The following is a 17,750-nucleotide window of genomic DNA, read 5'->3' as shown; positions in this document are numbered from 1 at the left end:
CAGTGAGGGCTTTGTGTGTGTGTTGTGTGTATCTTGGTGAACATCTTTGTGTATATAGCTTTTTTTTGCATGCAGTTTTAAAAAAATGATTTCGATAAATTTTCTAAAGTGAAATGACTAGTCAAAGGCTATACCGTCTCATAAAAGTGTTTGAAGGGACTTCCTTCGTGGTCAAGTGGTTGGGACTCTGCGCTTTCATTGCAGGGGGCACGGGTTCAATCCCTGGCCAGGGAACTAAGATCCTGCATGCCGAGTGGTGTGGCCAAAAAAAAAAAAAAAAAAAAACACCCGTGTTTGAAGTCTTAGATTTAGGTATGATAGAGTTAGAAAGTGACTCTAAAGCTAATTTAGTCTAGATCCCCCTTGCAAGCTCAGAGTTATGCAGCTTGCTAGGGGCATAATTGTAAATAGAACCTAGATTTCCTGACTAGTAACCTAAATACATTTTTAGCAGTCATCCTTACTGAAAATACTCTACAGGCTAGGGATTTTTAAAAATCTTATTCCTTCTCTCAGATGTTGTAATTTCTTTTATGATCAATTTTCCTTTCATTCATTAGAAATGAAACTGTCAGACCCTTTAATGTGGTTTGTGTTAATGTACATGGGTTAATTATGATGAATTGCACAGCTGAAAACTTAAAAAGAAAAATTTAGTACTTAAAGCCATCTTTATTAGTAGTGTTCAGCATTTTGAGCATTCCTGCTTGTTCTTGTCATTAAAAAAGGGAAGAAGAGTTTTGATTTGCCACTTGTGGCAGCATGCTTGCACATGGTAGGTGGTAATTAGACATTTGTTGAACTGAATATGTGATTGCAATTCACCAAAACTTTGTCCTAGGAAAATGATGATGATGTGAACAAGAGGCTCCCCTCCAGTGGGAGACCTAGGTGAGAAATAGAAGCATGTAACCTGTTTCTGCCTGATAGAGACTTTATCCGTAACCTGTTGAAGTTTCTTACCTATGCTCTTTACCTAGATGTTGAAAACAGTTTGGAACAGTTTTGAAGAGAATAATTTCTAAGCCTTTCTTTTTTCTCTGTCAGTTGGTCCTCTGGAATGAGGTGTTTGCATATCTTTTTTGAGGGTCTGCTGTGTGCCCGCAGTCTGCTGGGGCTGGGTTTATAGTGATGAACAGAAGTGTTACAGGACCTACATTCATTGAGCTTTTATTGTCTGGTGGACTGTGATTTTTAGTATACTTTAAAATATTTGGGCTGTAAAGTTTCTGTGCTGATTCATACTCAATGTTTATATTCACAGAGCGATCGATGTCTTATTCTGATGAGTCTCGACTGTCGAATCTTCTTCGGAGGATCACCCGGGAAGACGACAGAGACCGAAGACTGGCTACTGTAAAGCAGTTGAAAGAATTTATTCAGCAACCAGAAAATAAGCTGGTCAGTATAGTATGTTTGGAAATGTTGATAAGTTTCATTTTTCCATAGTTCAGTAGATAATGTTACCTAGAGTGGTTTAAGAAGGGAAAAGTTTTGCTTCCAAGGAAAAATAATAGGGATTCCTTATTCCAGATTGATTTGGCCTATATTATGATGGTCTAGAACTTAATGCCCTTAATCTGTAATTTATCTATACAAATGTTAGAACCACATTGGTTCCTTCTGCAATAAAGTGCTTTTGACCTTTTACACATTTATTCTGTTGTCCTTGGAACTTTTTTTCTGTGTTCCAGGACAGAATATCTCTTTGTTTTTCATATGTGAAATTGGGGTAGGAGGTACATATTCTGTTTATGGGTAAGTTTGGTCTGGTGGCCAGGGCTAAATAAATGGAAAAACGCTTTAAAGAGTAAAGTACAAGAGGAAGTTCCCTGGTTGCCTAGTGGTTAGGATTCCGGGCTTTCACTGCCGTGGCCCGGGTTCAATCCCTGATCATGGAGCTGAGATTCTGCAAGCCGTGTGGCCCGGCCAACAAAAATAATAAAGTACAGGAGCAGTTACAAATTTCTTTACCCTCCAGGTAAGTCTCCTAATGTTAAATTAAGAACTTGCTATAGGGCTTCCCTGGTGGCGCAGTGGTTAAGAATCTGCCTGCCAATGCAGGGGACACGGGTTCGAGCCCTGGTCCGGGAACATCCCACATGCCGTGGAGCAACTAAACCCATGCGCCACAGCTACTGAACCTGCGCTCTAGAGCCTCCGAGCCACAACTACTGAGCCTGTGTGCCACAACTACTGAAGCCCGAGTGCCTAGAGCCCGTGCTTTGCAACAAGAGAAGCCACCACAATGAGAAGCCCGCGCACAGCAAAGACAAGTAGCCCCCGCTTGCCGCAACTAGAGAAAGCCCGCACGCAGCAACAAAGCCCCAACACAGCCATAAATAAATACATAGTTAAAAAAAGAACTTGATATAGAACAGGAGAAAATTAATGAAATGGTATAGTGAGTCAAATAACATTTGGTTCAAAGCAAGCTTCCTCCAACCCCCCTCCCCATTTTATTATGAAAAATTTCAAATACACAGCAAATTGAGAGAATTTTACAGTGAATATCATAGTGTCTAAGTTCTGTCATTAACACTTTATCGTATGACTTTATCATATATCTCTCTACCTCTTCCTCTATCCATCAGTCCATCTTTTGTTTTAAAAATGCATTTCAGAGTAAATAAAACAAGCTTTTTGAGTTTTTTTTTTTTCCCCCATTGATGATCATGGCTGTATATTTCCTATGGGTAAATTTCTTTCAGAGTCTGAAAGGAAACTTATGACACTCTTAACTTATGATACAATTGGGACCTGGGAATAATAAGAAAAGTAAGGTGTGGTCCAGTTATAATTTGGAGGGAAACACAAGTTTAAAAAAAAAAAAAAGTACCCAGTGTTATTCTTAAAAGTATAGGAATCTGAAGTTTTTATTAATTTTTTTTTAAGGTACTAGTTAAACAATTGGATAATATCTTGGTTGCTGTACATGATGTGCTTAATGAAAGGTAAGTAACTAAAAGACTAAAATATATTTTTAGAAACTATTAAAAAGTGTACAAGAAGATAAACCCATTGGCTTCATTTATGAACATCTACTTAATGTTTCAGTGGGTTCTCTTGTCATCTTTATTTGTGTAAAAGTATTTAAACATTAATTACCACTGAATACAATTGGAATCCACTTGAAAGGGAGAGCCATTCTTTTTTTTTCTTTTTTTTAAATTTGTCAACATGACTGAATAATTGAGCATTGACTTGTAGAATGACAAACTCTTAATGCAAGTGTGAATGAATGCGATTAACTTTTGTAAACTAGAGCATTTGGAAACTGCTTAGAGAGTAGATGTGAAAGGGAGCTTCCTTCTTTGGGCAACAGTGGATTCAGGCCATCTATTCTCTGAGGCTACTGGGGTTCTCCAAAGGTGTGCAGTCATCTCTTCATATGGTGATTCCCAAAGAATTGCAGTGTTGGAAAGCATCCAAAACTCATCTCAGCAGGTCACAAACCTTACTGCTTTTTGATGGTTTTATTTTATATAGTTTCTCATTAATATAATACTTAAATCAGTGTTGTCCTTCAAGTTTACTGTATTTAACTATTACCATTTCCTATTTTATAGCCCTTACATATTGAATATTACCAAGTATATAATTATATAGTGTGTTTTATCTGATCACTTGTTGCTGCCCTTTTCTGCGAATCAATTAATGTAGTTTGAGATGGAATTTGAAGTCTGAATTTTAGTATTTCTAAGCCTTTCCTTACTGTTTGTAAATAATTGATTCTATAAAAGAAAATCTAAAGTCTTAACAAAGATACTTTTGGCATTGCAGGAGACAGAATAGAGAGAATATTTAAAGTGGATAAAATTTCAACCTTTTGTGTAGTTTGAATAAAAATTATAAAATTATTTAAGGCATTCTATTGTAAGATGTGTCATTCTTGTCATCTTTGAAAGCTTAAGCTTTTTGTGTATTTTGTTTTGTTTGCATTAAAATAAACACAGTAGCAAATTGCTTCAGGAGTTGAGACAGGAGGGAGCTTGCTGTCTTGGCCTTCTTTGCGCTTCTCTGAGCTATGAGGCTGAGAAGATCTTCAAATGGATTTTTAGCAAATTTAGCTCATCTGCAAAAGATGAAGTTAAACTCCTCTACTTATGTGCCACCTACAAAGCACTAGAGACTGTAGGAGAAAAGAAAGCCTTTTCATCCGTAATGCAGGTAAGAATGGAGGGTTGGGGGGAATGATGATGTGCTTGGGAAGAAAGTTGTCCTTAACACACATCCTTGAAGGGGAGCTTGAAGAAAGGAAACTTAGAATAGGAGTTATCTACTGATTGATATATGATGTAAATAAAACTCCTCTTTCTGAATTTGAGTAAATGATACACATTAAAGGTAGATTTAAAATAAGTTATTTTAAAAATTTTGTCTTTTTGCTTTTTAGAAGCTTTCTTTTGAATTTGTGTAGTACTAGAATCATTTACAGATTTGAAAATAGGAGCTCCATGAGGAAAGCCACGTAGAAGGGGGCTTCACATTTTTTGAGGGAGATAAAAACTAAAACACCACAACTTATTTTGGGCCTGAAGTTTTGATAATATGTCAAAAATTCTTACTCCTAGTGATATAAAATAAATAATTGTGTGTCTGAATTACTATTATTATTATTTTTTTGGCTGCGTTGGGTCTTCGTTGCTGCACGCGGGCTTTCTCTAGCTGCGGCGAGCGGGGGCTACTCTTCGTTACTGTGCGCGGGCTTCTCATTGAGGTGGCTTCTCTTGTTGCGGAGCACCAGCTCTAGGTGCGCGGGCTTCAGTAGTTGTGGTGCGTGGGCTCTAGAGCGCAAGCTCAGTAGTTGTGGCACTGGGCTTAGTTGTTCTGCGGCACGTGGGAATTTCCCGGATCAGGGATCGAACCTGTGTTCCCTGCATTGGCAGGCGGATTCTTAACCACTACACCACTAGGGAAGTCCCTGTATCTGAATTATTGAAAGATCATTCCCAATTTAATTTTGAGCAAAGTTATAAGTAATTCAATTTTTGTTGAGCTAATGTTTTTAAAAATTTAGGATGTGGTGTCTTTAGAATATTTGATATCTTTATTTATTTTGCTTTTTTTATTAAACAATTCATGATATGTTTTATTTTGGTTAATAATTTTTAAAAAACATGAGAAATCTATTCTGTCTTTAAAATTTTTATTTTTATTTGATTATAGAGGTTGTGAAAAAATTTTGGAAAAGATTCAGAAAATAATTTGTAACTACCCAGCATAACACCAAATTTGGCTTATTCTGCATACAGTTTTCATATTATGAACATTTCCCCAAGTATTTATTTTGAAAAATTTTAAATCCACAGGAAAACAGATGGACTGGTATATTAAACACCCCTATATCTTTTACCTAGATCTGTCACTTATTAACATTTTGCTGCAGTTGTTTTGTTTCTACACACACACAGACACGGACACAGACACACACAGAGACACGATTTTTTGTTGAACTCTTTGAAAATAAATTCCACACATAATGATGGTTTATCCTGTGATACTTCAGCATGCCTCTCCTAAGATTAAGGCTAATCTCATATATAACAACATTATAATCATACCTAAGAAAATTAATTTTGTCACATAAGACAATCCATGTTCAAATTTTCCAGCTGCCACTAAGATGTCTATAACTTTTGTCTTACCCAGGATCCCATCAAGGTTCATGTATTGATGAATCTTTAATCTCTTGAAGGTGGTGATGTGCCTCTTTAACCTCTTAAATAGAACAATTCTCTGCACCCTTTTTTGTCCCCCTTATTTTGTAGAATGTTCTACGTTTTGGGCTTGTCTGATTATTCCTTCCTGATTAGAGTCAGTTCAAATATTTTGGTCACGAATACTTCATGGGTTCATACTTAGTGTTGTATCACACTAGCAGGCATAAAGCTTCAGGTTCACATAACTCTTAGATGAAGAGTTTCATCACTTGGTTAAGGTGATGACCAACCAGATCTTTCCATTGTGAAGGCTTATTTTTCTCCCTTTGTAATTAGTGAGTAATGTGGGCATGATACTGTGAGACCTCCTGAATATCCTGTTTTTTTCATAGTATTTCACTTGATTTTTAGCATTCATTCATATTCTGTGCATTGTATAGATTATAGCATTGGCTGTTGCAAAATAGTGGTTTTCTAATGCTAGCATTTCTTCTATACTCATAACATCATTCTTTTGTAGAGAAGAGCTTTCCTTTTGGGGAAAAAATTGGTTTTAACAAAAAAAAATTTTAGCTGCAAAATATTCTATAGGTAGTATGCCATATATTTATTTTAAAAATATATATAGTGGTAACATGAGCCTGTGTGTCAGTCTTGTGTTGGGACCATGTTAACCTTCTTTAAATCATTCCAGTTTGAAGCAAGTACTGATATCTTAAAGTATAAATCGTACAACATCTGCTCTATGTTTTGAATTGGAAAATAATTCTGGTACTTTAAAGACAAGTTTCCCAAGCACATCTTAGTTTTTGTACTTGAAATTTTAATCACACCCATGGTTTTGAAGAGAGCACTTAGGAACAATGTAAACATGTTACTTAGGAATAATGTTAACAGACGTTAAATGAGGGGAGAACAGTGGATTGAAATGTTTTCAACTTTTTTGGGAACTAAAACTATAGAATTTATTTTCTTTGATATAGTCAGTTTCGGCTATAGTCACTATTAAATAATAAACCTAATTTGTTTGTTTTCTCCCTGTTTTATTAAATGTTCATGGTTTGTAACTTTTATTTTTTAGCTTGTAATGACCAGCCTGCAGTCCATTCTTGAAAATGTGGATACACCAGAATTACTTTGCAAATGTGTTAAGTGCATTCTTTTGGTAGCTCGATGTTACCCTCATATTTTCAGCACTAATTTTAGGGTGAGTTCCCCGCCCCCTCTTTTCAGATGATGGGGTAAGGGATTGGCTGCATGTATGAGGACCTGGGGAATTAGAAAACAAAGTTTCTGCTCCTTCGAGTATAATTGGTTTTAAGGTCCAGGATTGAATGATACAATAATGTAGTTTTATAAAAAATACCATCTGTACTTGCTAACACTAATACCTTAAGATACTTAAAGAAAGGAATATTTCATCAGTGTCATAAAGAAAGTTCCATTATTCTCCTGCCCTGCCCCTCCCAACCCCCATTTAATGTATAATGTCAAGAAGGTAGGACGTAAGATGTTCTAGGTTCTCTTACTCTGAAATGGTCCGCAGGTTGGAATAGCAATAAGACCTTAAAATGATTAGTCCCCTTCTCTCTGTCTCCATCCAGGATACAGTTGACATATTAGTCGGATGGCATATAGATCATACTCAGAAACCTTCGCTTACACAGCAGGTGTCTGGTGAGTCGCTCAGCATATACCAGTCATTTAAATATTGTGGGAAGGAGTGTTCGTTTCTCAAAGACCAGCTGTTAACACTACTTTTTTGATAATGCAAGAAAAATAATTGCTTTAGAGGATATTTTGGTGAAGAGTACTTGTTAGCTAAATTTATCTTTTAAAAGGAAAAATGTGTACTTTCGTAGTAGGTAGGGAGAGTAAATACAGATTGTAGTGTTGCACCTGTGAGTAAGGACTTTATCTCAAGTCATTTGCTGCTGGTAGGAGATACCACAGTGGCAGTACCCTGAAGGGTAGAAAGGAAGATCCTGGATATTCATGATTTATTGTTTTTCTAGTGATTAAACAAATAAACAAATGGATTAATTTGGAGGACTGTCATAAATGATAAAGAAAAAATATTTTTTTTCTGAGTTAAATGAATGACTAATATGACTCACTTGGACATTTCAGCTTGTTCCAGGTGCTGTAGTTTCTCATAGCTTATGTGGTGAAATAAACTTCTGAAATTAAGATATACAGGTGAGAGTAGTTCTCTCAGTTCCACTGGCAAGTGGTCCCATTTCCCCTGGGGAGATGAGTGTACACTTGTGGTGGCCAGGTGTGGCCCTGGAGAAGAAAGCCAAGGTGGCCGTAGATTGGCACATTTTAGTCTAAGTCCTGTGTGTAGTGACAGTATGGATACTGCTGAATCTACTTACTAAAAAAAAAGGACATGAGCTTATATTTTAATTTCTGGAGAATTTTCATTTCTGTAGCATTAAAAGAGGTAGTGGTTAAAACAGTTTACAGGGAATTCCCTGGTGGTCCAGTGCGTAGGACTCTGCGCTTCCACTGCAGGGGCCCGGGTTCAGTTCCTGGTCGGGGAAATAATATCCCGCAAGCCGCGCAGCACGCAGCACGGCCAAAAACAAACAAAAAACAGTTTACAGTCCTAATTTTATGATATAGGGCATGTTTCAAGAGTGGCCAACTTGAAAACCAGATACCTTTTAAAAGAATTCTCTTAAATATTTTTTTAACTTGGACTTAAAATTTTTTTTTACTCTTCCAAAATTTCTTGTATGATTCCTAGGGTGGTTGCAGAGTTTGGAGCCATTCTGGGTAGCTGATCTTGCATTTTCTACCACTCTTCTTGGTCAGTTTCTAGAGGATATGGAGGCATATGCTGAGGTGAGTATATAAAAAAATGAAGTTATTTCCTAAAATTTCAGGTAAGAAAAAAGCAAAAACAGAAATCTAAAGCAGTGCTAGATTTATTTGAAAACAATTCAGATCACCTGACATTTAAGCAAAAATTATGAGACCATTGCAATATTTTAATTATTTTTAGATGTTTTTAAGTTGCCAGCAGAATTACCAGAAAGATAGAAAAATTGCAGGCCTAATTTCCCAAAGCTTGAAATAATCTTGGTGGCTGGTAGTTTCCTGAAGACATTTTCTTCAGTTGTTTCTTATTTTTTTGTTATGAAAAAGGTGAATTGATATTGTATAAAAGCCCCTAAAGGCTTTTCTCTTACTTGTATTGGCAATCTTGGATCATGCTTTGGAAGACAAGGCTTGGCTTCAGCCACCTTTGAGTATGGTACCTTTAATACTGCTGTTGAAGTGTCTATTACTGGTTCTTGGATTTCCTGGCCACTGTCCTGACTTAAACCTGCCATCTTAGTGTTTCTTCCCTACTCAGTTGGTAATTACCAAGATTCTTGTTTGGTGGTCAAGGCTTCCATAAAGATTTAGCTTCATCTTTTCTTTATACTTTTTCTACTTCAAGCAAACAGTTACTTCACTACTTTTAACTGTACCAATCTATCTGCTCCCTTTTCAGAGAAAAGTGAGGGAATATTTTGCTTCCACGTGTTTCTTTACCCCTACGCCTAGGATGTCTTGGTTCCTAGCACGCCTTTAAAGTTGATCTGCTTCTGATAAGCCACCCATTCTAGTTTGTAGAGACTTCCCTTTGCTATCCCTAAGATTTAATTCTCTTTGATGATTTTGGTGCTTAATTATGTGTAGGTATATGTTGGTTCTAGTACCCCATTTTTTGCTAATCTTTTCCTTTGAGTATGTCTAATTTCCTCAGCTAGCTTATGAATCTGTAGGCTAGGTCTTCTAAGGTCTTATAATTTTTTAAACCAACCTCCTCTAAACTCCCCCAATCCCCCTTGTTCTTCATGTGAATAATATTGGCTTAGTATACTGTTGACTTGAGTGGCTCAAAGAATCTATTGAGGTTAATATTTGCTTATTTAAATAATTAGAGAAGCAAAATCTACTTTTATATTTAGATTCATGTTTCCTTTTCTCATAAGCCAAAATTCCTCTTTATTTGTAAAAATGTATTATAAAGTTAATTGATTTAAAAATTGGGAGTTGTTTTTTGTTTTTTAAACAATGTCTTACTTAAATAAGAATGCTGTTGAATTCACATCTAGGACCTCAGCCATGTGGCCTCTGGGGAGTCAGTGGATGAAGATGTTCCACCTCCATCCGTGTCCTTACCAAAGTTGGCAGCGCTTCTCCGGGTATTCAGTACTGTGGTGAGGAGCATTGGGGAACGTTTCAGCCCAATTCGGGGTCCTCCAATTACTGAGGCATACGTAACAGATGTAAGTTTTAGTAGTCTTTAGTATCATTCAACAAAAATTGCCTTTTCTTTTAAATGCTTCTGTTTACCTAGTGAGCTATGTTATTAATCCCTCATTTGTTTAGCATGTGTGTAGATGTCTGGCCACTTTCTTAAATAGCCAGAAAAGTAGGGAATTCTATATCGCACTCCCCTCACCCCCCAACCTGATGAAAAAAAGTCCACTCTGAATTTTTAAATGCCTATGAACTTTTCTTTTAGGAAATTCTCTGTAGGTTCATTTATTCTTGTTTTTAATATGAATTTTAAAATCTTATTCTTTAGTTTTTTAATAATACTGAGTTTTGCTTTAAAATTATTGTGTCTCCTTTTAGTTTTTCAACATACTAAGAGTAACTCTTAACAGAGAAGGCCTCGAAAAGTAATTTTCTGTAAGCGTGACAGGATGAAACAACTTGATAGCCTGACATCAAAGGATATAAAGATATAAGAACTTAAACTATGTAATAGCCTGAGACCAATTGTAAGAGGTAGCTAGATTACCACATTTCAGCAGCCCCAGACATCAGCTGCACTGTATTACAGTCCAGTGAGTGGTTCAGTGTAATGGATGTGAGAAATGAACCCCCATCATTATATTCTGCTTGAATAAGAAGGGAGAAGAAACCTGTGTGATAAAGTCATAAAAGATTTAACCTAAATGATTAAAATTTTACTGCTAGTATAAAATTCTAGCTTTTATGAGCATTTACTTTTGTTGAACACTTTGCTAGATAAAATAGGACATTAATTATATATGTAATTCTTGGTAAGTTAATTGTGTATTTGAGCAGAAATGTCCTGAAGATAATTAAAACCAGCATGTTAATATTTTAAAACTGATCCAAGTGGTTTAATATCTTTATTTTTACTGTCTAAAAGATGGGTGGTTGATGACTTTGTCAGTGTTGAAATAAAAGCAGTTAACTCAGATATAAAACAAAAGGACAGGAATGTATCATTTTCCAGGACAGTTCTATATTAAATGTACTCTTTTATGAAGGTCTTTTAGGTCTTTGCCAAAAATGGTCTTTTAGGCCTTTTAAATCTATATGCAGGCTTACAAAAAAACCCTATACGTAGTGGTTGTTGAATATTACAGAAAAATTTGAGAAATATTTTTCTGTATCAATCTTTTCTGTATCTGTTTTTCTGTACTTGTTTTTTCCTAAGTTATTTTTATTAGAAATGTAGTACATTGACTACTATAGTTTACTGGGGTTTTTTGGGGCTGGAAATGATAAGATTTTCATAATCCTCAAATAGGTATTATATGTCATGAATGAGAATATTTATATTTATCTTTACATAGAGACCATCAGTACATGAACTTTCATAAGCTAAAGCTATCTTGGATATTTAGTTTTAAAAGATTGATTAAAAGTCCAAGTGCTAGATTACGGAAAGTTATTCTCACGGCAGGTTATTCCCATGTTGTTAATACTGTTACTGTTCTAAGTTCTGGTGTATTTCATGATTATTATGAAGATTCTGAACTTCAACCATTTAGTGACTTTGGTGGGGGGATAGGAATTGGGTATAAGGGAAACAAGAGTATGTCAAATTCCATTCCTGTCACAATAGTACTTTAGAATACTTAGGCAATATCCTTTTTGTGTATTGTACCAGAGATACCCTTATTTTTCAGCCACTGAGAACTAGAATATTAAGAGACTACTGATAAGGCAGGCAGTTAATTTTCAATTGAAACTGCATTAAATAGAAAATATTTCTTGTTCTGTGAAAGAATATGAGTTTTTTTTAAAGCTGCTTGTTTTCCCCATTGCAGGTTCTGTACAGAGTAATGAGATGTGTGACGGCTGCAAACCAGGTGTTTTTTTCTGAGGCTGTGTTGACAGCTGCTAATGAGTGTGTTGGTGTTTTGCTCGGCAGCTTGGACCCTAGCATGACTGTACATTGTGACATGGTTATTGCATATGGACTAGATCAACTGGAGAATTGCCAGACTTGTGGTACAGATTATATCATCTCAGTCTTGAATTTACTCACATTGGTATGTGAATTCTTTTTTGTTTAATATGTTTATTCAGGCCCTTAAATTTAAATTGATGGGGAAGAAATGAAGCCCTTGTTTGTTTGTGGTTTTTTGCATTAATTAGTCTTATCTATATAATCTAGTTTGTTTTTGCTCTAGTATCTGTGTACTTTTAGTATTTGAGAGCTCATCTCAGTGTAGTTTTACTTTTTTTTTGGATGAAATACCATCCTTCACACGAGACTATCTAGCACTCCTGATAAATACTATGTAGAGAAGGTACTTGATAGCTATTTTGAAAGACCCTGTTATGTTTTGTTTCTGAAACATGAAAACTTCTTTGATAGTTTTTATTCTTTTCTTAATCATAAATATCCCCCCTCTGTCCACCTTTTATTATGGACCTTTTGAAGTATATTAAAAAAAAAAGTAGAGTAGTATAATGAATCTCTGCATACTTAATACTCAGTTTCTGTAATTAGAAGCACATGGCCCATCTGGTTTCACCTAAGCCTCCTACTCTCTGCCTCCTCCTTGCCATCCCTGCATCCCCAACTGGATTATTTCAAAGCAAATTCTAGATGACATTCTGCTAAACATTTCTGCCATAGTTACACTTCCCTTTGCCAATGTGAAAAAAAACCCCATGTTTAAGTGTAAATACATGTATCCTATTTCGGTATCTAAACATTTTAATGTCACTGTTAAGGCCTAAACATATAGCTTAGATATATTACTTTTTTCTTTAATAGATTATTTTTCAGAGCAGTTTTTAGGTTTACAGAAAAATTAAGCAGAATGTACAGAGTTCCCATATAACCTCTTCCCCCAATAGTTTCCTCTATTACTATTATTAATATCTTGTTTTAGTGTGGTACTTTTATTACGACTGATGAGCCAAATTGACACATCATTATTAATTAAAGTCCATAGTTTACTTTAGGGTTCACTCTCCGTATTGTACATTCTATGGGTTTTGACAAATGTATAATGCCATGTATTCACCATTACAGTATCATGCAGAAGGGTTTCAGTGCCCTAAAAATCCCTTGTGTTCCATCTATTCTCTCCCCTCTCTGGCTGGCAACCACTGATCTTTTTACTGTCTCTATAGTTTTTTTGTTTTTGTTTTTTTTAAATTTAATTTATTTATTTTTGGCTGCACTGGGTCTTCGTTGTTGTGCGCGGGCTTCTCATTGTGGTGACTTGTCCTGTTGTGGAGCATGGGCTCTAGGCACGCGGGCTTCAGTAGTTGTGGCACGTGGACTCAATAGTTGTGACTTGCGGGCTCTAGAGTGCAGGCTCAGTAGTTGTGACGCACGGGCTTAGTTGCTCTGCGGCATGTGGGATCTTCCCGGACCAGGGCTCGAACCCATGTCCCCTGCATTGGCAGGTGGATTCTTAACCACTGTGCCACCAGGGAAGCCCCTATAGTTTTGCCTTTTCCAGAGTGTCATATAGTTAGAATCATACAGTACGCAGCCTTTTCATATTGTTTTTTTTTTTCCCTTAGAAATATGCATTTAAGATTCCTCCATGTTCTTTTGTGAATTGATAGCTCATTTCTTATTTTATTCTTTTAGATTGTTGAACAGATAAATACAAAACTGCCATCATCATTTGTAGAAAAACTATTTATACCATCATCTAAACTACTATTTTTGCGTTACCATAAAGAAAAAGAGGTAAGTGATTCATTGATCAGACTTTTGATAAACTTAGATCATTGAAGAGTTTGACTCATGTTCCTTAGTAAGCTACATAAATGAAATCAGAATGATAAATATTTGATTTAGAATATAGAAATTATAATGATTCACTTAACTTAATATTTGATTTTCATACTGTATACCTTGATGAGTGATATGCAGATAGTTTTTTCAGATTTTATTAAATTTGTTTTATCAAAATGTCGTGTATATGTTGTAAATAAAACTTCATCGTTAGCTTCTTAACCGACTCCCAGTCAAAGCCACTACAGACTTTCTAAGTAGATGTAGGAAAACCTATCTTAATAAAATGCTGTTTGTATGTGTTTTGATACTGGCTTGAAAAAAAAAAAGGACTTTTTTTTTTTATACATCTTTATTGAAGTGTAATTGCTTTACAATGGTGTGTTAGTTTCTGCTTTATAACAAAGTGAATCAGTTATACATATACATATGTTCCCATATCTCTTCCCTCTTGCATCTTCCTCCCTCCCACCCTCCCCATCCCACCCCTCTAGGTGGTCACAAAGCACCGAGCTGATCTCCCTGTGCTATGCGGCTGCTTCCCACTAGCTATCTATTTTACATTTGGTAGTGTATATATGTCCATGACACTCTCTCACCCTGTCACTTCTCACCCCTCCCCCTCCCCATATCCTCAAGTCCATTCTCTAGTAGGTCTGTGTCTTTATTCCTGTCTTGCCACTAGGTTCTTCATGGCCTTTTTTTTCCCTTAGATTCCATATATATGTGTTAGCATACTGTAATTGTTTTTCTCTTTCTGACTTACTTCACTCTGTATGACAGACTCTAACTCCATCCACCTCATTACAAATACCTCCATTTCATTTCTTTTTATGGCTGAGTAATATTCCATTGTATATATGTGCCACATCTTCTTTATCCATTCATCCGATGATGGACACTTAGGTTGCTTCCATGTCCTGGCTATTGTAAATAGAGCTGCAATGAACATTTTGGTACATGACTCTTTTTGAACTATGGTTTTCTCAGGGTATATGCCCAGTAGTGGGATTGCTGGGTCGTATGGTAGTTCTATTTGTAGTTTTTTAAGGAACCTCCATACTGTTCTCCATAGTGGCTGTATCAATTTACATTCCCACCAACAGTGCAAGAGTGTTCCCTTTCCTCCACACCCTCTCCAGCATTTATTGTTCCTAGATTTTAAAAAAAGGACTTTTAAGAAATTTCACATTGTCATTTTTAATTTAGAGGACCCTTTTTTTTAATAAAGCTTTATAGATTTTAAATGCTTACTGATACTATGTAGGTTTCCTAAATTGCTTTTTTAAAAATTAAGGTCTTTGATGTTTTGGACAGTGAATTTATCAGTCTTAAACTGATTTGCATCATCATCATTATGCAGATAGTAATATACTTTCCATTTAATTATCACTTTCCTGAATTCTTTTTTTAAGGTTGTTGCTGTAGCCCATGCTGTTTATCAAGCAGTGCTCGGCCTGAAGAATATTCCTGTTCTGGAGACTGCCTATAAATTAATTTTGGGAGAAATGACTTGTGCCCTAAACAACCTGTTACATAGTCTACAACTTCCTGATGCCTGTTCCGAAATAAAACATGAGGCTTTTAAGAATCATGTATTCAATGTAGACAATGCAAAATTTGTAGTTATATTTGACCTCAGTGCTCTGACTACAATTGGAAATGCTAAAAACTCACTGATTGGGGTGAGTATTTACTTGTAATGACTTTGTTTTATCCCATTTCAGCCTCTTCTTATTGCATGTTTACATATTTCATTTACCTATCAAGGCAGTGTGTCTACAGAATCACATAGATCAAACGGCCATATTTTGGACATGCCTGGATAATTAAAATTGACAGGAATATTTTCTTGCCATTATGTTTAGCTCTTGCTTTCCTTGATAAGTTTCTTATATTTGTTTTATTTTTTACAAAATGTATTTTAATGCTTTCTCCTATTTACTCTAGCATGCTTTTAGAAAAATTTGTCAACATTTTCCACAGGGCAAGTTTGTATAGTTCTTTTAGTATGCAACCCCTTCTTCCCCTGGTACTCTTTTCCTTCTTCCCACTAGAGTTAGTGCTTGCATATGGTCCTTATTTTTTGACTACCTACTTTTGTCTAGGAACATTCATATATTCTTTTGGAAAAAGAATAAAGATTTTATTCCTGTAAGAAATTTGAAGTGACCATGCTTTTCATTTATAATTATTGCTGTGGTTAGTATATTTCTCCCTCCTATTGGACCTCGCAGGATTGAAAAACATTTATAATGAAAAGTAATGGGATATAATTAAGGGGATAATGTAGTCTAAGAGAGAAGGGAGGGAAGAGTCAAGATTTGATGTTTATATTTGCATGCTTTCCATATTGTTAGATCAGATTGCCCTGTGTCCCTCCATAGCTGCTCTTTGCCTCACTGCTAGGCTACGGTAGATTCTTCCTTTCTTTGCATTCTAAAATTTGGTTGTTGAGAAATTCGCATTGTGCTCAGATTTGAGGTTTACATCCTGCACTCTGGAAACGAGAGGGAGTGGGGACAGGGCAGTCAGGTGGAAAGGAGTATCTTAGCAATGGAAAGAAAGGGAAGGATGGAAAAGGCTTAGAGTGGCAGGGTGTGCGTTTTTTCTCACTGGACAGGGCAACTTGCCATTTGAAGTACATGGAAAACTGAGGAAATATGATCTACTACACTGAAGGGTGCAAGGGCTTTGTTTAGACCAAGGATCAGCAAATTACAGTCCATGGACCAAATCTAGCCTACTACGTGTTTTTTTTTTTTCTTTCTTTTTTAAAAAAAATATTGAGATATAATTCACGTACATTATACTCATTTAAAGTATGCAATTCAATGATTTTTAGTATACTCACAGAATTGTGCAACCATCACCAAACATCACCTCTTTTGTAAAGAATTTTTATTGAAACATAGCCACTTTCATTCCTGTTTTTTTGTCTGTAACTTTTCTCTCTGCAGTGGCAGAGTTGAGGAGTTGGACGTTGTACCAGAGGTGTCATGTGGCCTGCAAAGGCTGAGATATTTAACTCTCATCTTCACAAGAAATATTTGCTGATCCCAGGTTTAGTGTACTAGCTTGTTTCCAAATTTAAATCTGTCAATTTTAATTTTTAAAAATGTGTAGACATATTTTGAAGGATAAACTTTTTGTATGCTCATGTATGTCTTGGAGGAGCCATACATTTACTTTCTTTTGTACGTCATCAGATGTGGGCGCTGTCTCCAACTGTCTTTGCACTCCTTAGTAAGAATCTGATGATTGTGCATGGCGACCTGGCTGTTCACTTCCCTGCCATTCAGTACGCAGTGCTCTACACATTGTATTCTCATTGTACCAGGTAATGTATTTACATATACTTCTTAAGAAAACAAAAATTTTTTTTTTAAAAGGGAAGATGGGCCCTTTAGAGTATACATTTATTTTATAAATTTATTTATTTATTTTCGGCTGTGTTGTGTCTTCGTTGCTGTGTGCGGGCTTTCTCTAGTGCCGAGCGGGGGCTACTCTTTGTTGTGAGTGGGCTTCTTATTGCGGTGGCTTCTCTTGTTGTGGAGCACGGGCTTCAGAAGTTGTGGCACTCGGGCTCAGTAGTTGCGGCTCGCGGGCTCTAGAGTGCAGGCTCAGTAGTTGTGGCGCAAGGGCTTAGTTGCTCTGTGGCATGTGGGATCTTCCCCAACCAGGGATAGAACCCGTGTCCCCTGCATTGGCAGGCGGATTCTTAACCACTGCGCCACCAAGGAAGTCCCTAGAGTACATTTTAAAAAATATGTATTGACTTAACTTTGGAATTGCCTTTTTTTTTTTTAAATGAGAGATGAAAAGATGATCCAAATTTTGTCTTCCAGGCATGACCACTTTATATCTAGTAGTCTTAGTTCCTCGTCCCCATCCTTGTTTGATGGAGCGGTGATTAGTACTGTAACTACAGCTACAAAAAAACATTTCTCAATTATATTAAATCTCCTGGGAATATTGCTTAAGAAAGATAATCTTAACCAGGACACAAGGTAACTAATACTTATAATACTGTTTCTAACTTTTGTTAATTTGGC

At 36.1% G+C, this 17,750-nt stretch overlaps 1 protein-coding gene across 2 annotated transcripts in view; it reads left to right on the top strand.

The window, feature by feature from the left end:
- Positions 1–17,750, top strand: part of SMG1 (SMG1 nonsense mediated mRNA decay associated PI3K related kinase) — a 95,311-nt gene that overhangs the window by 25,738 nt on the left and 51,823 nt on the right. For both annotated transcript variants that reach the window (XM_059898193.1, XM_059898194.1), the window contains 12 exons: positions 1,265–1,401; positions 2,896–2,954; positions 3,957–4,170; positions 6,745–6,870; positions 7,268–7,340; positions 8,416–8,513; positions 9,776–9,949; positions 11,756–11,980; positions 13,546–13,647; positions 15,111–15,380; positions 16,905–17,035; positions 17,544–17,705. In XM_059898193.1, the coding sequence (XP_059754176.1) occupies positions 1,265–1,401; positions 2,896–2,954; positions 3,957–4,170; positions 6,745–6,870; positions 7,268–7,340; positions 8,416–8,513; positions 9,776–9,949; positions 11,756–11,980; positions 13,546–13,647; positions 15,111–15,380; positions 16,905–17,035; positions 17,544–17,705 (1,771 nt within the window). The remainder of the gene's footprint in view (positions 1–1,264; positions 1,402–2,895; positions 2,955–3,956; positions 4,171–6,744; positions 6,871–7,267; positions 7,341–8,415; positions 8,514–9,775; positions 9,950–11,755; positions 11,981–13,545; positions 13,648–15,110; positions 15,381–16,904; positions 17,036–17,543; positions 17,706–17,750) is intronic.

Source organism: Balaenoptera ricei, chromosome 15 (assembly GCF_028023285.1).
Source record: "Balaenoptera ricei isolate mBalRic1 chromosome 15, mBalRic1.hap2, whole genome shotgun sequence".
In the NCBI taxonomy this organism is placed as follows: domain Eukaryota; kingdom Metazoa; phylum Chordata; class Mammalia; order Artiodactyla; family Balaenopteridae; genus Balaenoptera; species Balaenoptera ricei.
The sequence above is the reverse complement of the archived record's forward strand: the minus strand, read 5'-3'. Positions and strand labels throughout refer to the sequence as shown.